At 33.3% G+C, this 24464-nt stretch overlaps 1 protein-coding gene across 1 annotated transcript in view; it reads right to left on the reverse strand.

Moving 5' to 3' along the window:
• LOC132696591 (neuroligin-4, Y-linked-like) overlaps positions 1-24464 on the reverse strand; it is a 331275-nt gene that overhangs the window by 16686 nt on the left and 290125 nt on the right. The window contains exon 10 of the mRNA XM_060661512.1: positions 497-643. Coding sequence (XP_060517495.1) covers positions 497-643 — 147 coding nt within the window. The remainder of the gene's footprint in view (positions 1-496; positions 644-24464) is intronic.

The following is a 24464-nucleotide window of genomic DNA, read 5'->3' on the forward strand; positions in this document are numbered from 1 at the left end:
GAATTAAAAGCAGATTTATCATCAGCCGATGATATTAATCGAAAACGGGATCAGCTTGCAAAAAAAAACATATATTTCAGAGGAGGGGTCTCAAATTCCGAGTCCTCGGCTCTATAAACAGAGACACAAAAAAACTTGTCCGGTGTTGCTGGTTACCGAGAATTGATGCTTGACAGCGATCGACGTAATCAATCTTCTCTGTAGCGGCGATCCTGTGGGTGAATTCAAGCAGCCACTTTATGCTGCTGCAGACACTTTGTGTCGCAGCGTCTGTTTGTGAAGTCGAGGGTCGGCGCGAATAGTTTCCAAATGATGGACAGGGTGTTGTGATAATATTCTCGAAAAGGGAACGCGAAACCAGGCGATAACGAATATTCGCGTAATTGTTATTCTCTTCACGTTACACGGCAAAATCATTAAGCGTTATAATTTAGAGAAAATTAGAAGAGGCAACAAACTAAAAGTATGCAATTTTTTGTAATACCAAAATGCTTGCCTGCATAGTAATAGGGTTCCCTCTCGTAGAAGTGGTGATGCCTCATATTGACATCCTCGTCTCCAGGTTGGTGTAGTTGGGGTATAAGGTTTAGCCAAACGGCCATTTTGTGACCTCTGTAGTGACTCTTCATTTTGGGTTTCAACGCTGAAAAAGAAAGAATATCTGTTCTTACAAACTGTAAATATTTTGATCACTCTTGAAGATTGAGTACGTTTGCAACATCGTTAATTGTGAAATCAATTTCAAATTGTTCAGAGTCTAAAGAACTTTAAGGTTGCCAAGGAGACGCCCGATCCGCTCTAAACTTTGCGAGAAAAGATTGATTAGATGAAATACTTGTAAGGCAAGGGGTCTTAATTTAATCCATAGTCTTGGGGTGTTTTGTTGATTACGTACGCAAGTAGTCTTTAGAATAGGATGGTCGTTTCAAATAGTGTGCGGAAAATAAGAAAGAATTGGAAAAGGTCAGTCAATAATAAAAATATATAATAAAAATAAAAATATATAATAAATTTATATATCAAGATGCAGGGTGAATTCCTCCATTATCAATCCGCATATGCATTTACTTCTAGAAAATACTTTTTACTCTCGGTGAAAAATAAATTTGTGTTAAATAAAATTATACTCTTACATGTGTGCAAAACACGGTGATTTTCGATGTTCTTTTTGAAAAGACACTTCTCTTCACTTCTGTTGTTTTCTGTTGTCTCTTTTTTTTTTCAAACATCCATTGTTTTCCGTTATGACAAAATTATAACGGAACTGAACTTGAAAAGATAATTTTACACCAATATACCGTCTACAGATAACATAACAAAGTATGAAGGGGATAAAGGCTGATGTAATACAGTAAATAATTTTTATTAATGTATTTTGCAATTTTGTATAAAATTGTACAAGAAAATTTAGTTTTCGAAAAATTTCAACTTTAATCTTAAGTTTTTGACTTTGTTTTGCCAAATGATATAAACTGTTTGGGTATAGTATATTATACAACAAGTGCGGTAAACGGCATTTGACTCACGAGTTTATTTGACACGAGCGGAGCGAGTGTTTAATAAACGAGTGACTTAAAAAGTTTACCGAACGTGTTGCATACTATACTTTTTCTGCGACCGTTAGTATTTGGGTACATTTTCGAAAAACAACGCGAATACATTCACTGACATGACAGTCCGAATTGAACAACGTCAAAATTCAAAGCGTGGAATACATCTCCGAAAACATACGATTGCTCCCAAATCCGTGCGGTAAAATCCCGGAAATGTCCGAAGTGGCTCGGATTCATGGAAAACGAAACTGACGGGATAAAGTGACGCGTCCAGCACACTAGATCCGTCTGTAATTAGCTATTTTACAGACGGGAGTAGAAAAATATTTTTGTATGTACCAATGACACGTTAATTGTAGCATTTGTCCAGAATCGTATGAAAATCTGTTCTTAAAATGAAAAGGATTGAGATATTAAAAATACTGCGAAATAATTGCACACATTTGCTTTGTTGAGTCACAACAACTGCTTTGAATTAACCCAAAGCCGTAGTAATAGTCTAAAAAAATGAACCAAATATTTTTCTTTAGGTTTTATTTAGAAAAAAATTAAATTCCATTATCGTTAAGCAGGTTTATTTCGAATCAATCATCATCGCCTCCGGCTTTCCCTTTCGTCAACCCACTTAAGTAGCATGTGAAATTTTCACCCCAATGCCCCAATTACCTCCCGGTGTTTCCCTCCTCTTTCACTCGGGTGAAAAGTCATCTCTCTAATAGCGCAATAACTTATCCATACGAAATGAAACAAGAAAATACGTTAACTCGAGAAGAACGCTAAGTGCGGGATGTTTATCAGACCGGATTCGAGTGGCACGGAAGCGTTTCGTCCTCCATCTTAATTCAATTAAACGTGGCGACCGAAGTAGCAATCGAAAAAGTGACGTAATTTCGTTTTTATTTATTGTGCCGCCACTTCGTATCACGTTGTTGGCTCGATTGGCATTTAGCTTATTTCAAAGTACGTTCTCGGGGAAAATTTTGTGAAGTGACATAAAAAATTCGATTTCTAAAACAAAAGGTTTCATCGTTGCAATGATTGATTTCTTTCTGTTGTTACTTTGCCGTTATTATCATTTTTTTCCTTTGTCGAAAATCCATTTAGTTTTCTGCTTGGCTCTTGATCAGGCTATACAGTCGTTTTTTTAAACAGTCTAAGGTTGGCATAGGCATAAATACTTTTGGCAAAAAACATAATAAATAACAAACACAAGTAGCTCTACCATACTGTAATTTCGTCACCTTCTCAGGAGCCGAGAGTACAGAAGTAAGCGATCCCTACGACTTAGATTGGCACTATCATTAGTTAAGTGCACACTAAATCAAGATATTTAGGTCACATTTTCTCAGGCGGGATTGATTTTTTTCTTCTTCTTCGACTGTTTCGATTTCGCTGTCTATCGACGATGACGCACGCGGCCTTGCTACTAAATATTGTCTGTTGCAAGTGTGCATATTTTTGAATACTTATGTTATACTTTTACTTATACTTATACTTATACCTATACCTATACCTATACTTATACTTATACTTATACTTATCCTGTGAGTGTACAGAGTAATTTTTTAAATTTGCGTACCCACCTACAGGACTTTTAATACAAAAGTTGTGTAATTTTTGCAAAGTTATCGTTTAGACTTGAGACAAGACTGAAAGACTAAAAAACAAATGCGCGTCGCAAAGAAACAGTAGCAAGTTTTTTATTTTTAAACGGAACACCATATATAAAAACCGATAATAACGAAATTAAACGAATAATTATAAAAATATAATGTGAAGTAAATGACTGTGTTTTCTATATATTCTAGCTGATTTTCCAAGTATTTTCTAATATTATCTCTCATTTTATGGTGAATGGATGGTCTCCATTGACCATGATTATTTCTTGTTCAATTCTTTGGCTTAACATATTTTGAGGTCTGTCATTGCATACTCGGTTTCTTAAAAATCAAAATTGTCCCAATCTGTGCCTATCCAATGATCATATCTGTCGCTTAGGTATTGGATCGGTATTGTGCGGCGGTGCCCCACCAAATGGCCTTCCAAATAATTTTCAATGTTATTTCAAATGAAACTTACATGTCGATTGCCCATCAGATAGATATCCATCAACCAAAATCGGTCCAATTATTTGGTTGGCCAGCATGCCACACCACACAGGAACCGATCTATGATCCTGTATTTTTACTGGTTGAATTTGATGTGGGTTTTCATTTCCCAATAATTCTACTCTTTTTGAAATAAAAAACTCAAAAAAAATGAAGCTTTTCTTCCTCTGACTAACGTATTAACTAACTGAATGTTTCGATTTAAAGTTAAGCGACCTAATATGCCACACTGAACGCATGGCCACCTCGATCAACATCTATTTAGTTATGCAAAAAGTTAAACTTAAATAATTCAAGAACGACTTATCCAAATATCGATACAATCTATATATTTTTGAAATTAGGAGATAAAGGGGGGTACGCAAATATAAAAAGAAACCTGCACAATTTGTACTCACGGGTGTTGCAGTTGCTTAAGGACCCTTTTCATCAAGCTTTGGTCTCAATAAGGTTTTTAATATCTCGCTGCTGCGGGGATACTGTTACATTAGTTTGGGTCTTCTCTTGATATGTAAAGAATGAAGAGTTAATTTAGTACATCAATAGTGGGAATTGGTTAAACGCATTCTTGCAAAATTCCTGGAAAGGGCTTCGTCAATTGAGACCAAAAACTTTCTTGGGATAAGTTGTGTTGTGTTACTCCACCATTTTTTTTCCTTTTTACTAGTGGGGCCAAAACGAGAAAAGCAACCGGTGAAATTGCAGTATTCGTTATAGTAAAAAAATGTGTTACTGAATGTTGTAGTCAATTTAGGTGCCTTAATATAAACAAAGTCACACTAAACTTTGTGCGACTGAAGACTTTCCCAAAAGACTATATGCTATGCTATGCTATGCTATATTGTCAATTGTTGCCTTGGTGTAAGATCGTCTAAAGATCTTTGCTTGATAATAAAAGCAACACCTCCTCTCTCTTCCTCTCGCTCGCTCGCTCGCTAATGCAAATTTCGGCTCAATCAGTTTCTGAAAGCTAATATTTAGGACAACATGTTGTTCATCTCGCTTTATTTTGAAGAACAGAACAGAAAACTGAAAGGAAGATTATATCGAATCAATCACTTGCCGACCGGTCGCCATGTTAGGTTACCGCTATCGGCGTGTATATTTGCTTTAAATTTCCTGAACTGGTGACTTTGAGTTGCAACACCTGTCGATTACGGGCGTCGTTGTTTGCACGTTAAACAATGTCCAGCAAAATTTAATTATGGAAGCCTTCGGTCGCCACTGTAACCGCAATAACGATTTGCCAGTTATTAAAGCGGCGACGTCACGACCGCAGCTTTATGGAACGGATTTCGATTAAGTGTCTTTCCTTTAAAACACACCGTGTGTATTACGCTACAAAATACAGCCTTAAATCAAATAAATTTTTAAATATTACGGCATAAATTAATTCTGTAGTGATAAAAATATATTTAAAACCGATGGTCACAGATTTACTGAGAAACAAACAAAACTTGCTTTTACTATTTAATATTTCTCTTTTATTAAATGGTACACCCTGTACAATTATTATTTTATCCAATTATACTCAACAACGAACGGAAGTACGACTTCCACCGAAGAGCCGAAAGCAACTAATAATGTTGTAATAGTGTTCAAACACAAAAGTAGTTTGGTTTTTGGGGAGAGTTTTATTCAAGGTTGACACCCTTATGGCCCCCTTAAATTAACATCAGAAGTGGGATAGTTCCGTATCCACTGCGGCAAAAGCAATACGAATTATTAGTGAAAAAAGTGTGCCCTGAAAATGGCGGAAGACAATTGCATTCGAATTCGAAAGGATATAATGTGTCTAGTATATTCCTGAACTTTCGGAAAGTACAGTTAAGTGACAAGAAACTTTCATTATTTTAATCGCTGCCCAACAAGAACAAAATGCTGAGTTGACAATACAAACAAAGATGGCGATGATACCATCGTCACATTGACAGAAAAAACCAACGTCCAATCTTCCCTTTGCAGTTGGATCAAGTACGCAAGCTTCAACACCAGCTACGATGATCGCTAAAGGAAGCGTTGGTGAATGGCGGTCGATCCACCGAACTTGGGAACATTTCTTTGCTGACCACATCACTGCGTTTCCTCATAAAGAAAAACCCGGGGCTCAAGCATTTAAAGCTGCTATCTTGCGAAGTCCTGATTGTGATTCCTTATGTGATATATGATTATGGGAATCAGAAACTTTGAAGTATATATGTGACCGGCAAATTCCGTTATACAGTTATACCTAGGTTTGCTTAGGCAAAGTCCCCATTGCCGAGCCACTTTAGGCAAAGTCCGAAATTATTAGATATTTCGGACATTGGCTACACCGTGGTATGATAATCTTAGGTTTGCCAAATGTGAAGCAGGCAAACTCCAAAATAAGCTGATATCCCAATTGCAGGCGCGGATGTTCCGTTCAGTTTAGTTTAATTGTTGTCTGTTTTGTGACAAAGACATATACAAGTACGAGTGACGCGAGTGACATGAAGGCGAGATTTTTGGAGAAATTAAGGAGTATGCAAAAACCAATAAATTTATTTTGTTATTTAATTGTTATTTTAAATTAATGAAAGAAGTTGAAGAAGCCAAGACAGCTGAGAAAAAATCAACTCTTCAATACCGACGTCTTAAAAGTTACGATGTGTTACTTATTGGGGGCATTAAAAAGTTAATTTCGCCATTGTTTGAGCACGTTACTGAAGTGAAATACTTTGGTGCCCATCGAACATTTGTTTGAAGGACTAGATAATGCTCACAAGGAATGTGGTTATGCTGGAAAAGATATTATGATTAAAGCACAAAGCAGTGTAACCCGAGAATGCATTACACTTTACTTAGAGCTACGTGAAGCCTGTCACCAGAACAAAAATCATCCAAAAAAAGGAATAACCGCAAAACCGCTGCTATTTCTAGAAGTTAATTCGAGAGGATAAGTCGATCTTATAGACATGCACACTTGCCCTGATGGTTATTTTAAATATATCCATAATTACCAGGATCATCCTTCGAGATGATCGAAAACAGCAGATGAGGTCGCTTATTGTTTAATACACATTTTTTGCATTTTGGAAACTCCTTCTGTGTTGCATCTGATAACGGATGTGAACTTGCAAATCGCATTGTTGAAGCGTGAAAGTGATGTGGCCACAGAAACCCACGTCATTCCCAAAGGCAGGGAAGTGTGGAGCGGTATAATCAAGATGTTGATAATATATTGTTTGCCTGAATGGAAGATAATAAAACCAAGCATTAGCATTTGTCAGTTACAGAAAAGCAATGCACATTACAGTGGAAATCCGACAAACTGCTATAGAAGCAATGTTTGGCGATTAACTGTTATATATTCATTATTTTTCAAAAATGTAGTGGGCACAGTTCTTCATTTGGATTCAGATGTAACTGTACCAAAAAATGTACCACTAACTCTTGTAAATGTAAAAGATTAAAATTGTTGCGCAATTCTAAGTGTTAACATTCGACATCTTGTACAAATAAGTGACATAATTAAGACTAAAATATTTTATAGGGGTCCCTCTATAATACGTACTCTTTAAAACGTGTACAATGCAGGAGCCCTAATTCTCTCCAAAGGGACTTCCCTTTTTTTTACAAATACCTGTTTTTTGGTAGTAAGTGACATACATAAACAATGCCAGGTGTATTTGTGATTCTTCTTTAAGATACAATAAATTATTATTACAAATTGATTTCTTTTTCTTTAATCGCATACTGTGCAACAAAGAATATTGACAGTGTAGGCAATGTCCGAAATATCTAATAATTTCGGACCTTGATTAAAGTGGCCCAGAAATGCGTACTTTACCTGGACAAACCTGACTGTATAACGGAATTTGCCGGTAACATATACATAAGGAGCACCAAACACAGCTCTAGAAGAGATTCGAGGTTCCTACAAAACTTCCAACTTGCAACCATTATAAGAAAATTGGCTACAGTGAAAGTGATTGTTGGTATAAAAATGGGAAATCCAAAAAGACGTTTATATTAAAGAAATGACGTCACCCATAGAGACGTTATTGTGCAATAATAGTGCTCTCTATTTATAGTGGTGCCCATGACTTTATTATAAAACATTAAATGTGATAATCAAAACAGGCGATAAAGTCCTTCTTGGGATTTGGCACTCAAATGGTTTATGCTATCGGTGTTTGTAATTTAATCACTATTATGTATACGTTGAGTTTGGATATTACTTAGCTGGTTACTTATTGTTTTACAAAAATAAATAATACCACATTATCACTGGTGGAATACAACATAATTAAATGACTACTCCAGTGGCGATTGACCACCTAGGTTGGCGTAAGAAAGGCTTCAAGTTAAGACAATAATAGTTAATGACCTTTTGAGGGTATAATCGATCAGAATATGCAACCCATATAGCTAAATTAGCATATATTGCATCTTTCGCTTTTTAAAAATTATTGTTAATGTTATTAATTCTTATTATTACTATAATCAGCAAACAGTGATTTTTCAAATTTTACAATAACGAATTCATTTGTTTCTCTTCCAATGCATATCGTGTGTGTCTGTATATATTTGCTACCAAATAAGTATATTTGTACTAAAAGGTAAGTCTAACTAGCCTAATGATCTTATTTACGAACTCTTGATTCATTTGATCTGCCTTTTTTATAAAAGAAAATTTAAAATGAAGAGGGCTGTAACATTTTCGAAGCCAATTTCAGATAACGTATTATGTAATGTGAATTACCTTTGGTTAGCTTTTGTTTTACTGCAGATATTGTATGTATATAAGAATAGAGAAAGGAGGCCTTACAACATAAAAGTGACAAGCTACTTCTTGTTAATGCTAGAAAATTGAATTTTTATTTCCATATACAGACTTCTACCTATAACAAGATATATATATATATATATATATATATATATATATATATATATATATATATATATATATATATATATATATATATATATATATATATATATATATATATATATATATATATATATATATATATATATATATATATATATATATATAAATTGCATCTGTCTACTTTTTTGGAAATACCATTTTCATCACAAGTTTTGCGACAAGCGGGGTGAGTGCTTAATACACGAGTGATTGAAGAAGTTTATCAACGCGCTGCGTATTATACTTTTTTACTACAATTAGTTTTTAGGCACATTTTTGTACCACTGCATTGTACCATTCACTGAGCGACGCATATAGTGATCATCAAGATTAACCGACGTCTGTGCATAAGTGCACAACCGGAATATACAAAAAAAGTGTTACTTCATATAATAATTTATAAAGGAACCGTGAAATGTGGCAACGCTTGGCAAACGCTGTATATAATATGCACCCACACCTCCAAAACAAACACAAACGCGATATCAACTTACAGCAATTTAGACTTCGGGTGGAATTAAAGGAAGGATATTTGATATATGTGTGTTCTATCTACCCAAACTATGTGAATATCACGTTTGCAGTCCGGGTTTTAATAGAAAATGATCCGGATTAGTATATCAATAAATTTCTAATCCCGTGTGAGGGATTTGTTCCGCTGCTATTCAAACTTATTTCGAAAGGGTCAGATTAGTGTTAGGAATTCGTTCTATAATATAGTTCACTGCGGCGACGGTAGAATGACCGATTTGGGGGGGGGGGGGGTCGAAACTATTTGTTAGTGCGAAACGTACGGAACAAAGCGACCAAAAACAAAGCGTTGGGAATATCGAGAATGTTTCATTAACGTGACGATTTAATCTAAACGATGGCAACGTCATAATTAGTTGTGAAAAAATCAGTTCTACCAATATTCGTTAATTTCATGGTTCGAATAAAATTGACCAAAAGTCTGGTTGTTGAATTTTCTTGGCTATATCTACTTAGGTAAAATCGAAAGTAAAATAATAACCAAGTAAATTGTACAAAGCGTTTATGTATTTGCTTTTAGGAAATACTTTGGCAGGTGCGTGTGTTGGTATTAAAGTTTTTTATCCACGTTAAAACGTATCGTAAGAAATTATTAAAAAAAATTACTTACAGCTGAAGAAACTGATATTTCATATAGCAAAACAAAGACCAAAATTAAAAAGCAAGTTTGGAATCGCATAAAGAGAGAGAAAATCACAGGCCAGGTGAGTGTGCTCAGGAAAATAATATTGCTTTATTTTCAACAGACATGAAAATATTTCATATAAATTAAAAAAATTACATCCAGCGCTTTAATTACATCTTTTGAACATTTTTTACAGTTAGAGAGAGCAGCGCACTGAAAGTCAAAATTAATATCACACAAGTAAGCAATATAATTAAAGTTTAAACAAATTTGATCAGTTGGTGATTTGACCATCATATTGGCCCTTCTCTTAGAGTTAAAAAAAGGTCAGCACTGCGTGAATTATAGCGTTTAATTAGAAAGAGGATTCTCCCTAATAGGGATGGACAGTCTATAGAATTATTGACGAGTTTATACAGCGTGACCACAGATAAATAAGTCCGTCTAACCTTAAGAGACTCCATGTCAAGTAGTTGGAGTAAAAAAAGTTGATCAAATCCCCGTGGAGGCTAATATCTATGCGACTTAAAGCGCATTTATGAACGCCGGCAATTGATGGCTTATCGCAAAAATGCAAATTATTTAAAAATTGACGATTCTGATACGATACCAAATGAAAGAAATTAAAAAAAAATAATAATAATATATATTGATGTGTACACTTGTTTCAAAAATTATCTTTCAATTGCTTTAAAAGCATATAATTAGAAAATAAGTAGTTCGTGGTAATCTCGTGGTCATTTTTCACTTTTTCTCTATATTAGTCACTGGAGTGTCAATTATTTCCTCACCACTGTCGCAGGCCACAACCATCCTTCCCGTTACTTTAGTCACGGGTTGAAAGGAATCGCATGTTTTCGGTATATTTAAAACACTGATTGTATCTTGACGTTTTGCAGTAAGTGTATTCGTGTTATTTTGCAAAAATGTTCCCAAAAACTAATAGTCGAAGAAAAAGTATAGTATGCGACAAGCTTATAAACTTCTTCAAACAATCGTTTATTAAACGCTCATTCCCTTGCAAGGTTTAAAGAAACTAGTGACTAAAATGTCGTTCATAAAAAATTAATTTAAAAATATATTTAAAAAAAATGTATTGAGTATACTTAAGTACTAAGATATCCAAATCCCCCAACGATTATTTCCCAGACGATCTCTAAGTTTCAAACTATTCTTTACGATTGTATTCGATAAAATCAGAAATTATAGTAAACCGGTTCTCTTAAATGTTCCCAAACGGTTTCATCTTATCGCACGGGCTAGTTATAGAAATCAATTTCCTTTAGCCGAGGAGCATCGCCGCAGTAGTTTTAAAAATTCCGCGAAGTCTGCCGTAAAACTATCCTTTAATTACGCTCACGTGTAATGTCGGCACTTTAGGGAACGATTTTAGGAAGACAACAACGATATCGAGTTCTGCAGCTATTTCTTCCGATAAACCTTAATTTCCTGAATTGCAAGCGGAATGTGAGCAGTAAATTGAATTAGTAAACGGTGGAAGTTGTAATAACATTTTATGTTGGATGAAATATGTGTGTAATTTTCCGAGTTATGCACGAATCAAATCATATTTTGTCACTTCTCCGTGACAAAATTGTCTTCAGTATGTGTGGGAAATTATATAGCAACGGTAACTTTGGTCTTAATTTTTACAAAATTCTAGCCGTTTTAAGGTAAACTGTAAACTGTAATATCATGTAAGAGAAGTTCGTTGACTGACAAATGTCGCGAATGAAATTTTGACAATACCAGCAACAAGATCTGAACAATGTCAATGCAATTTTAAAACCATCTTACCTTACCTTAACTTTCCTTTTTACAAAATAGTTTTGTTAAGACTTCTTAACTTTTTTTCATCGTCATCTAGGTAGTAATATATGATTTTCTGTAGGATCCATTAAGTCACATTGACCACTGCTTATCTTCTCCTAAACGATCTTTACTTTGTCCGCAGCTTACTTGAACTGGTGAAGATTTTTGAGGCCATACGTACTTCGACGACAAGGACCACGCTTCCCAACTATTTTTTCTCATTACGTATGCAAAATATTCCACTTTTCTTTCTTTTAGGTATACCGCGTGAGTGACGGTCCACACGCGATATTTTCACCATTCTTCTGAAACGAAAGCCCTTATCCTCTTGCACACTGTTTCAGCGCAGGGTCTTTGCTTCCATGCGGGAATTCGTAAAACTCTCTTGATGACAACATTCTGTTAAGTCCCAATTTTCATTCACCCAGCAGTGTACATATTTCCATGTTACGCTGATATCTGTTGAGCTATTAACATTTTTTTTGCTGACGATTATTCATTTGGTTTTCTTTATAGACCCATTTCGTTAGCATTGTGCCCTCCGTTTTGTCGGCTTCTGTGAAGATATTTTCTCCATATAAATTAAAAGGGAGAAAGCAGCCTCGTCGAATTTCTCTCGTAATAGGCATTTCTTCAGATGTCTGGACATAAACTCTTATGTCAGCTAACTGATTCTAGTTCTATGTCATTCAGTATATCTATCTGAGTGCTAAACAGCGCTTCTCTTGCATCGAAACCACTTTTAAAACCAGATTGACACTTACAATCTGTGTTATCTGTAAAATCTTTGCGAAATCTTAAATTATTTTGTTAAATTGTCCTTAAATAATAAACAAATTTATCTAAAAAAAATCATCTGAATTTTTCCTTCGTTTGATTTAAGGTTATAAGGATATAAGGAATAAGATAAGGCCATAAATTATATTTTCTCTGCTGTCTATTTGGCCTTAATTCTAATTTTTTGATCGATGGAAAATCAAGAATTATCATCGAAGTTGCTAACTAAATGTTAAACAAATGTTAACCAAAAAAAAAAGAGTTAAACATATTAAGAAAAAAAATTGGAAAATTATTATACTATGTTGACGTCTGCCTTTTTCCCCATTTCTTGAATTAAAGAGTTTAAATCTTAATAATTAATGTTTTTTACAGTTACGACGGAATACCAGAATTTTCCACATAATTTAAAAAGTATTTTCTAGCAACTTCTGCAATGTTCTGTAATCGTCGCAAATAAAATACAACGAAAGTTGACTAGAACCAATCTTTAGCGGTTACTCCTGTTTTCTACATGCAGTTGAGCAAATTTAATAGAAGTACGAGATTCTATTTTCTTGTAATGTTATTCCTAAAACATTATCTATTATTGGTATAAAATTAAAAATCCAAGCCAAAGACTCGTATCAGATTCTATTCTGATTCACTATTCATTGTTGATTGTTTCGGCTTCAAACTTTTATCAATGACTTGTCACGTCTCCATGCCTTTGGATATAATATCATTGGTTCTTACAGCACATATTGCCCGATATTTAACGTTTTAAATGTTGCCAGAATTGCGTCTTATTAACTGATACGTCGGCGTTTAATCTTCGATACGCCCGTTATGTATCTGTTTCTAGATTGGAGCCGTTTCGAGCCAATGTCTAAAGAAATATGAATAGCCAAAATGTAAAAACCCCTTTTTCGGGACGTTCGTCGAGTTATCTATCATGTCGTCCTATTTGTCGTTCCATTACCGTGTAGATGTTGGCGCCAAACCCCTACGTACGTTTCGTCTCCTAATTGGACCCCGTTCTATATTTGGCAACATTAAATTATCCGTTCATGCTCCACTTTGTCGACGTATCGAAATTTTCGGTAAACGGACCAGAATCGATGGTTTTGGATAGCAGTCGACGCCAAAAATTGGGATATTCGTGAGTTATCGTGCTCGTATTTCACTAAACGCTGTGTATAATAAAATTTTCTGATGTCTGAGTCGGCTCCGGCTTCTCGTATTATTTCAATTTTGTTTTGTTTTTACTTTACTTTTGCCACTCAACAGAAAATCGAATTATTGATTGGAAAAATCGGACATATTATAAGAGTAAGTCGATCCGGAAGATAGTAAGACATTAACAAAAAAAGTTCACAATTTTGGTTTTAAGTAAAGTGTACTAAAAAAGTCACAAAAAAAACCTGTGTAAAAGATCTTCATTCGGGAAGCACTGATATTAATACGCAATTAATCATAATAATGATAATAATAATCTTTATTCTCTACAAACTATAACTATTCAAATATATTACCTACAGTAAAATAATGGTAAAAGCACATAATAAACCATATTCACTGAAACAAAAATTGCTGTTTAATTAATGTGGCAAACTGTGAGCGACTAATGCAGAAAATGTCGCTGATAGCGAACATTCTTGATCAAAATATAGGCCTTACACCTATTGAAGATACACGAAAATTCAGCTGACTCAGCAACTTAAGGCAATCCACATGGTTTATGTAATATAAAAAAAAACAGCATGGGAATCTTAAACATTTTTAATAGACTCTATGTCGGTGCCCTAGTTGGATAGAAATCATATATACGTGATGCGCATGTATTTCCTATTGCTTGAATATGGTTTCTATAGTATGCAGTTTATAATAGACATTTTCTGTTTCCTTAGAAAATCATGAAAACCAACATAGGATTTTCCGATTAAATGTGAAACTCAGTTAACTAAACAGAGTATGATAGAGAATTTACCAATTACTAGATCGATGATGCAAGAAATTTCTTGAGTAACCTAAATTTTTTGCTCGCCAGAAGAATATTTTGCAGCCTGGAGTTTTATGAACATGTTTAATGTTTCTAATTGCCAAATTCGTCATTTTGTCACTGCTTTTGGCAATGTCAGATACATGTGGGACGAACAAGAGCCTACTATGTAAAGTCACTTCTCTAAATCACTACATTCGGTAGACCTGGTCACGATCACACCATCCATAACAGTACTCATATTTTATCATATTGCGTGTTAAAGGGAAAGATAATAAATTACACTTAACCAGCATTATAATGTTCAGTGTGCGGTTTGTTCAAATATAAGCCTGCGTGACAGGTGTGGATTCAACTAACCCTGTAAAACTAAATTTTAATTTCAAATAAATGTAATGCTTTGCAATATATAAAAATTACGTGAGTTTATTCAGAAAACGTAGATTAAATGAAACATATTGTTAAAAATATCGGAAAATACGTCGTTTTCAAATTTAGACATTTAGATCTTTGTTTTCGTTTCCAGGATTATTTACTACAGTTCTCAAACAACCATTCCTGTTTTCTACGGCCTCGTCTTAGCTTTTAACATTAAGTTCATCTAATTTCCTTGAATTACCTGACGATAGAATGGCTCCGCTCCATCGGAGACAGCCATCTTGTTAAAAATAAAAGCACCCGAGTTAATTAAGCTTCTACGGAAGGGGTTTCGATAAAAGAATGATTAAGTTTTCAACAATCGAGGTGTTTTCAGTCACTAAGGAGAAGTCATTATGGAAAAACGTTTCGGCGACAGGTGAGAAAATTTGATTTTAATCCGCTTCAAAGACGCTACTTAATCCGTCAGTTTAAAAGCCGTCACTTTTTACTTCGCGTTTTAATCAGAAAAGCTGTAAAACAAAATCTTCTAGCAATTTATTTTACTTTTGCTTGCGTTTCTGTCGAAATTAATATTTAATTAATTATAATTGCTATGCACTACCTACGGACATTTAGTAAAGAGGAAGTTTTTGAAAGCTTTTCTATGTGACCAAATTTGTTAGGCCTTGCTATTTATTTACTGGGTGAGAATACACAAGTTTTTTTCACTGCAGTCATTTAGGAGGCAGGCAAACATTATAAATTATTATTAAATTTTTAAAAAAACCTTGACTTTCTGGAAAGAGAAAAACGCTTTACCACTACTTAATCAAATCTATAAAAGTCCATTATTTTTATAACAAAGGCTTTCAGCCTGAGCAATCCATATATATTTAGGCCTACAAACGTCACTTCTTACATAGAATTCAAAATATGTCAGAAACTGCAAATAAGACGTGATTATAGGTTATATATATAAATGAAATATGGTAGGAAAGTTCCGAGAAATTAAAAAAAATATTTATATACAGGGTGCACCATTTAAAACAAGGGAAACGGACAGTATTAAGTAAATCGGCCAATAGAATAGGCAGGAAATTATTAGCGACTTTCTGAAATGACCGCCGGGGGCGCAATAGTTTTTCTAATTTTTAAAACACTCTACAAAATTTTCTAATCTTAACTATAGTTAGAGTTAGTCTTTTTAAACTGAGACAAATTCATATATTTTTATATACATTTATATACAATAATAGTACTATGGGTGACGCGATTGCAATTGCTCGCCTTGCCAAAAGGTAGTATTTTCTGGCATAATCGAATGCAACTTTTTTTCCGTTTCTATATATCGGGTCCCAATATCTTTATCCCAAGCTAAAACACTAAAAGGGAAGTTGAATTTTGGGAAACAATTTCACTTTACGGGTTGTTATTTTTATTTAGCTTTATATTTAAAATGTAAATAGAATTGTTTTATTTATTTTGATTACTTTTTTACAATACCTTTGAAGAGCATCGCATTGACTTTGTTACCCATTTTCAAATATATATAGTATTATAGCTAACTCGGTCATTAATCAATAGACATTTGCTTTGACAGAAATAATTAATTTACAATTATCAACATTGTTTGTCTTTAATAATTGGTTAGTGTAATAATAAGTATAATATGAAATTAACAAATAATAAATAAATACTATAACAAATAAACCGCGCAGCGTAATGTCAGATACTGGGTAATTTCGGGAGCTTCTAATTATAGTATTATATAAATAAAATATATAAAATAAATAAAATATATAATTAAATATATAATATATAAAATATAAATATATAATATAAAATATAAATAACAATTATTTTTCCCCATTGTAAGTATTATTCATCAATCTAAATAATAAATTAGAGATAACAACCATCATCAGTTCAAAAAATTGAACTTTTTTTGTGCTTAAAGTTCTTTTAGTCATATTATAGATTAAGATAAAGAAAGATATCCAGAGGCGCTTGGTTCCCTCTTATTTGGCCATCTAGTGAAATTTTTTTTTTTTTGCTATTAGGTCGGAAAACGTCATCTTGTGGCACAGCACCATTGATATCTCAGGAAAAGCCGGTTTTAACGACTCCAAGTATATTAAAATGGGTTAAGCCGTTTTGGAGTTATCAATATATATTTCCGAAAAATCCGAATGTCCAACATCCCTCCAGCACTTTCCTTGTAGAGAGCACATGGACGGCTTTTGCATATGCGCTGCAGTGCTGCAAAGCTCCCAAAAAAATTAAGAACCTACAGGAGAAAATCATAATTATATAGTCCAAATAAAATATTTTCTTTTATCAACAAAAAAATGCATAATACATTGCAATAAAAATGCTGCCGAACGCGTAGGTACAATCGACCAGTGGAATAAACAACTAATAATCGAGCTGCGACATCGCTTTCTGTCAATTCATATTCACTGCGAACTATGGAGGTAGTCTTTATTTAATAAATGTGAAGAGATTTCGTAAATAGTCGTACGAAGAAAAGTTAGAATTAAAAGCAAAATGTAAGTAAAGGTAAGTAGAGGAAAAATAAATGTGGATGTACCAAAAAATTGCTCCATATTGTTTTCCCTGCTTATTCTTTGGTGGCGAGAAAGCTTGGACGGAAATCGGTGTCACCAATCCGGAGCATTTAAGTTGGCAAATGAAATGACACGAAAATTCTAAAAGCCACATTCATAGTTGTCTGCAATTTGCGTTGTTAAGGTCAACCAATATAGGGCTCAATTAGATTCTATTTATTGGATAAATATAATGAAAAAAAAAAAAGAATTATATATTTTATAATATTGTATTACATTTTACGTCCGGTCTTTTTCATGCTCTTTGAGCATAACTGATATTTTTCGTCCGGTCTATAAATACTATAATACTACTTCTACGAAATACTATAAAAAATAAAATGTTGAGAGATTTTGGGACAAGTAGTTCAAGACAAGACTCATTGCCTTTGGAAAGTTGTTGTGGACAATAATGTGGAAATTATTAGAAATATGAGCATATGTAGGGTGTTTTAATTGTTGGTTCAATGACTCAGGTTGACATAGTTTTAAGGCTCTGTAAAAATACTTTAAGGTAGGTGCCTACATTTTCTGTAAACAGAATGGCCGAATGTTAGGTCGGATTTTCTATTGATAAGAATCTCTAAGAATGGGTAATTATTATTAGTTTCTAATTCAATGGTCAAACGTGTGTTAAGGTTTAAATGGCTAAGAAAATATCGTAGGGATTCTTGACCATAAGACCAAATAACAAAAGCGTCATCGAATGTAGCGTTTCCGTAATTTTGGTTTGAAATGGAAGGTGTGATCTTTCTTCTCAAATATATTCGCGACGACTGCTGATAATGCAGAACTCATGACTGTTCTCTACGTTTCTTCAAAATTTTGACCGTTTTAAGAAATATATGTCCCAGACAATCATTTTTCAATTAAGATGAGACCATTTGATTCCAGATTCTCGGATTTTAATATATCTGAAATAATAACAAATGCAATAGATTAAGTACGAAACTATTCGCTTTCCCTGTCCAGGGTTTTAATATAGGAGTCAGATATTATGCTAGAGTACATGTTCGAGAACCAATGTTGCTGACAATAGATCAAAAGGGTGATCCTGGTTTGTAAATCTTAGGGACTCCGTAGAGACGAGGAATTTTAGAGTCGGGACGGGTGACATACTTTTTCTGATAGAGAAAAAGCGTTAATAACAGTTTTAAGCTTGCTTTCCATAGATGATGTAGGATCTTTTTTAAGTTGACGATAGGATCCCCTTAAACAATATATAAGTAGATACCCTGGAGGAATCCAGAAATTTTGTAAATAGTTTTACGGAAGTTTCTTTGAACAATTTTGAATTCGCTCTCCGGTGATATAATAGGAGGATATTTAAGGACACTTCCAGAAGACATTTAGAATGATCTGTTGCTTGAAGTTTGAGGAAATTAATAATTCCGTTTTTGTTTAAGGTAACTTTTTGCTAGAGTTGCAGAACACCTTAATTTTTTTCCACGAGCCGCCACTGGGCCACTCGGTACACAATGCTACACAAAAATACAAATAAAGTCGATTTGTCACAAGAAAAGGCTGAAATGTAAATCGAACTTAACTAACGCAACGGCGATGGCGCTGCGCTTAAACTAACACGTATCCATTGAACGGCGAAGCGTTTAGTAATTTTAAAACCCTATATTTGTTTTCCTTTTTTTTTTATTTTCTTTTTTCGCCGTTGCCCTTCCGGTCGGGCAGACCCCTTTTTACAAATACGAAACGATTACTCGAAAAAGCCGAACGAATTTTTCAGCGACGGACGAATCGCCCCACTTGCACCGTAAAAAAGTCGTTTTCAAATTTCGCCGGCGTCCAACTTTTATAATCAACATTAATTTTGTTTGCACGTGTGCTGCGTGTTTTTGTCCAGTTGTGAAAAATTTTTCCTTCACTTATTTTGCCGCAGTTGGTCTCCTATTTGCCATGCTAATTTCGTTTGTTTGGCATAACACAGCGGGTCGGACGTCAATACGACATTTAATTAAGAGAACTGAACAAAAATTTTTGGGTTTGCTGTAAACAATGAAATTCCAGATTAAATATGGAGATAATTTTTGGTTGAGATAACACAACAACAACGCAAAGATTTAAATTTTTTATTAGAATCTCATACGAATATCCTTACTTGCAATCATACTAAAATAAGCATTAGATAATGAAGTATAAGGATTGTTATGTTGAACGTTTATGATAAAGGAATCATCAAAAGAATATTAAAATGAAAAATTAAATTAGAACAAAAAATGTTCAGATTTTCACAGTTTTTAATACTTAATGACAGCTGTTTCGGCAACACCGTGCCTTTATCAAATACAAAATATGACTATATTCTGACACATATGTAAAGTAATGTATGTAGTAAATGTATGTAGCAATAGATTTATAATTACCGGTATAGGGTTATAAATGTAAATTTAACAATGGAGACGCATTTAAATGCAATTTGTCATTAAGTAATAAATTCGAATATCTCATTTTATTAATCTCCAAAATTTATATGGGACAAACAGGTAGAACATTTAAAAAAACGCATTAACGAACATAAAAGGGCGTATAAAAATAAAACTTCGGGGTCAAACTTTGTCATTCATTTAAATTCAGAAATGCACAACTTTGGAGGTAATTTTGATATTTTACATAATCTTCCAAGAAGCAAAAAACTAAATTTGTTGGAAGCTATGGAGATTAACAATATGAAATATTAAATAATAATAAATTTATAACCTTATACCTGTAATTAAAAGTCTATTTACTACCAGTTTTTTTATATATGTGTCGGAATATAGTCATACTTTCTATTTGATAAAGGCACGGTGTTGTCGAAACAGCTGTCATGAAGTATTATGAATTGAAAATCTGAACACATTTTTGTTCTAATTTAATTTGTGTTAAATGGATTTCCATCAAGTAAAAGCCACCTCACTCTGATAAAAAAGAAATTACCTTATTTTATTATCTCTACAGTACTTGTGATTCTAACTAATATTTACAAATCTTCTGGATTGCTGACATTCTGTTCTGGTTCTTCAGAGCGTAAGTGAAACTGCTTCCTATTCTCCTCTGCTTATATAGTGTTCAAGTGGGACAGAGCTAAAGGCCTGATGCCTGATTTTTCTTTGGTAGAAGGTGCAGAAGATTTGTAATTTAGTTCTACAGTAGCCAGAAGTTTCTTTGAATTTCAGTTTAGAAACCATGAAATATTTGGAAATTTTCTTAGAACAATTTTCAATTAAATCGAATTGTTACATTATGAAAAAGGAACATTTTTGAAATGTATATATACGTATTTAACAATTTATGGGATTTTAAGTTAGTTGGTGAACATTGTAAGCATACAAGATAGAGGGGTAAGATTTATGTTCCCTACTGTATGCTGTGGACGACTGCAAGGTCACTTGATTATTTAGGTGTTTGTATTTTTAACAATCTGATCGTGGAGTTAAGAGAAAGCAGAAGAAACGTTTAACATCTTCTATATTTAAGAAACGAATAAAAATTATTTTTGTTATCCAAGACATTTCATAGTTTGGACGCATTTTGTTGAGTAAATGTTTTTCCATATTTCCGTTGTACCTATTATGTATTTTGACTATTCCAATGCAATTTTGTAGTTGTATTTGGGAAAATAAATATTTGTAATATTATCATCATTACTATTATTATTATTATGCTACATAGTACATGTAATTATTTGAGATTTGAAAGTGGCTAATTAAAATCTTTGAAAAATTGTAAACCACTGCTTGAATAATATAAATTTTATTAATTTATGAATCTAAAATAAGTCATTCGCTTTTCCTTTAATGCGCATAGATAGAGAAAACTTTTAAAACTTTGAAATATAACTTTAGACCTCACTTCTCTAACATTTAATTTTTGTTTGATTAGGAAATACGAGAAAATTTTTGACAAATTCATAGTTAGAGTAAGATTTTTTTTCTATTATATGTTGGATAGGTAATAATATCCCACGGATAGCCCACGTCCTTAAATTATCATTCATAACTTTTTAAACCGCGAGACTATTGTCAGGTTAACAAAAGCGGAAATGTTACTGTGAAAAAATGTTTGAAATATCAACGACGTTCCCTTTCGTCAGTCAAAGAAGAAAAACTCAACTTCAACTACTGCAATCTCCATTCGTGCAAATTCGATTTAGAGAAAAAGACATACAATATATACATACGTATCATTTTCTCTGCGCTTAAGAACAAATAAAGAAAGGAATAATTCGATCCGTATTTAAGAAAATTTGGTTTGGGTATCAATTTTAATGACTTTTAGGTACTTTGTCCTCTGTCCATTCAGACTGAAATTCAGATAAATTCGAATACCGCTTGAAAACTCATCCTCGTTTAGTATTTGAATAACGAACTTTCCGATGTCCAGTTTAGTTTTTCTCAAAAGCGATTTTGGGTTCGTCCGTTAAACTTTTTATCAGAACAAGGTTTTGAAACGGCTCCTTGATACATGCGATATGCCCAAAACAGTGGAAAAGTGTATTATATTACCCCGGATGATGGAAACCAATACAACGCAGTGGTGGGAAGAAGTCTGGACGAAAATAAAAACATTGAATATCTAAGGAGTTCCTCGAAGTCAATAATAAGCGCAAAATTTCAAAAAATTACTGTTTTGTTACCATGGTAGCTGTTTACATCAGTTTCAAATAAAATGTATAGTGTGGGCCGTTTATTTTGGGACACCACCTTATGCAAGAAACTATAGGTGATGGAGCCAAAAGTTCAATTCAATTTATTTTATTATTATACATTCAGGGTGTTTCATTTTTCGTGGGCGGATATCAACTTTCCTATTTTAAATAGAACACCTGGTATATTACTTCATTTTTCAATTCTATACAATATTCTAGACATATTTTGTGTATAATGTCCTACACCTAACCACCTAAAATATTTAAATATGCAAAGGACTCGAATAATGGATAAGAAATTTCTATACATATTAATGATATACTGTTGCCATATTCGGTTAGTATTAAGTGGCTTTGATGGAATTTGAACAGAAGAAGCGCTAAAGTACTGCCGCTATGATTTATCATTTCATAGTCGAACATAATCTTGCTGATGCGTTTATGAAGATCCAAAGATTATGTAAATGTATGTATGCATTGTTTTATACAGAATAAGACCAAGGATATGCGATAACGTTGGTGAATATTTTAATAACGAATGATCAATAAAAAATTAATAGCACATAAAGGATAATAATTATTGTAACAGTTGTTCAATATGTCCTCCACTTTTAAATAGGATATTTAAACGGGAATGAATCTTCTCTTATTAGACGTTTAAATCTTTAAGTGTAAATATAGTGGAGTTAAGTCGGGGCTCCTTGGAGGACATGCGTACCTACCATTCTCCCCAATCTCTCGAGATCCTGCTGCCAAATAAAATTTCAACGAATGGATGATGTATAAAAGCTCTAAGTAGCGTTGGGAATTTAAACTCTGATTAAAAAATACTGGACCTATTATTCTGAATCTCCAAATGGCGCACCAACCTTTAACAGAAGTTCTACCTAATCTTGTAACTTTCGTATCTTTTTCATTATTCTTGTTGCTCCAGTAATGGGTATTCCTCCGATTAAAAATTTTAGTTGAGGTTCTAAATGTGGACTCATCTGTCCAAATAATATTAGCATATATATTTTCTGAAAAGTGTCTCTCCATATGAATGTTGCAAAAATCTAACCTGATGTAATCCCGTTTCTCTAATTGACATCTAGATCTAAAGACGCACGTTGGGTGGATTATTCAGGGGTCTCTGCCAAATGCAACAAAATATTACGTTACTCTTCATCAATCAAAATATGACGCCTATTTTTTCTCTTTCTTCAAGCTTCCATGTATTCTAGAGTGTTGGTAAATCCTGTCCAAGATCTTTTTTTTCTGGGCGCCTCCTTAATGAAAATTTTATTGTTCGACATGTAACTTTCTAACATATCAATCTTTTAATCTGTGGTAAACATGATACGCAAGCAAGCCAGTAATTTAAATTTATAAAAGGTAAATAAACAAATCAATAATGTGTCAAAAAATATTTGAATTATGACAGCAATCACAACAAAACACTAGTCGATGGAGGAAGCGTTCTATCACTTGTTTTGTTCAAACGCCGCCATAGCCATTTTACGCAAACTGAACTTATATTGCACCAGTAAAAATATTAGGCATATACAACCTTATGCAAAATTTAATGGATTTTTAATGCTAAATATGACAAGATCATAAAAATAGATAGTTTCCATTTAAAAAAAAAAGGTTTTTTTTGCATTTTTTTTTACATTTCATTTGTAATATTATTTTTCGCTTACCCTGTATTAATATGTATCGAAATTTTTTAAGAAGTTCGTTAGTCGAGTAATTTGCATACAACAAAATTTACGTCTTTCAAAAGTCATTTTTCGCATAAAAAAAATAATGTCAAAAACGGTTGTAGTTAGGTATAACACCCTGTATATACATTAAAGGTTTGTAATACCTTAATTAACTTTTGTATTTTTTATAGTTTCTGAGATAATGTAGTGTCCCAAAATGGATAGATAGGGATTCATTCAAATTAAATTATTTTATAGGGTAATGGACTTTATTACGAGTACGAACTTATATCAACTAATCGCTTCCTCCCATTTCTGCACAAAATGCTCTGTGGAAAGTCGGCCTTAATCGAAACAAAATTTTGTGACTTTTTTTTTGTTTGTGAAACAACATTAGTTTATTATTATTAATTTTATTTTGTATAATTTAAAAGATCATGTAAATAAACAGCATTGCTGTCTTATAACTGTCAATATGAGGAAGTAACATTAGCATAAATTAATTTTTGGTAGGTGACAAAACTAATTCAAATAGGATTCCTTGCACTTTTCTACAATTTTGAATTAAATATCCCACTCAAAGAACAGGGATTAAAGTAAAATACAAGTAATCTAAGCATGTATATGAAATAAAATACAAGTCGTACGTCATATTTATGTGTGCGACGATGTGAAGCAAAAATTAATTTATTTTTATGTGGAAAAATCCGATTTTTCAAATTTTCGATTTCTTAATTACATCGGACTCTCTGTATAAAATGAATTTTATTTATGGCGTCAATTTTTAAAAGTCGAAAAAGCCGAAAAATTTAATTCCAAGGCGCCCCGCCGTCCAAAAACAACTTACGAGACGTTCTTAATTAAAATTTTCAATTAAACACGCAAAAAAC

Source organism: Cylas formicarius, unplaced genomic scaffold (genome assembly GCF_029955315.1).
Source record: "Cylas formicarius isolate icCylForm1 unplaced genomic scaffold, icCylForm1.1 PGA_scaffold_1__22_contigs__length_36826433, whole genome shotgun sequence".
Classification (NCBI taxonomy): Eukaryota; Metazoa; Arthropoda; class Insecta; order Coleoptera; family Brentidae; genus Cylas; species Cylas formicarius.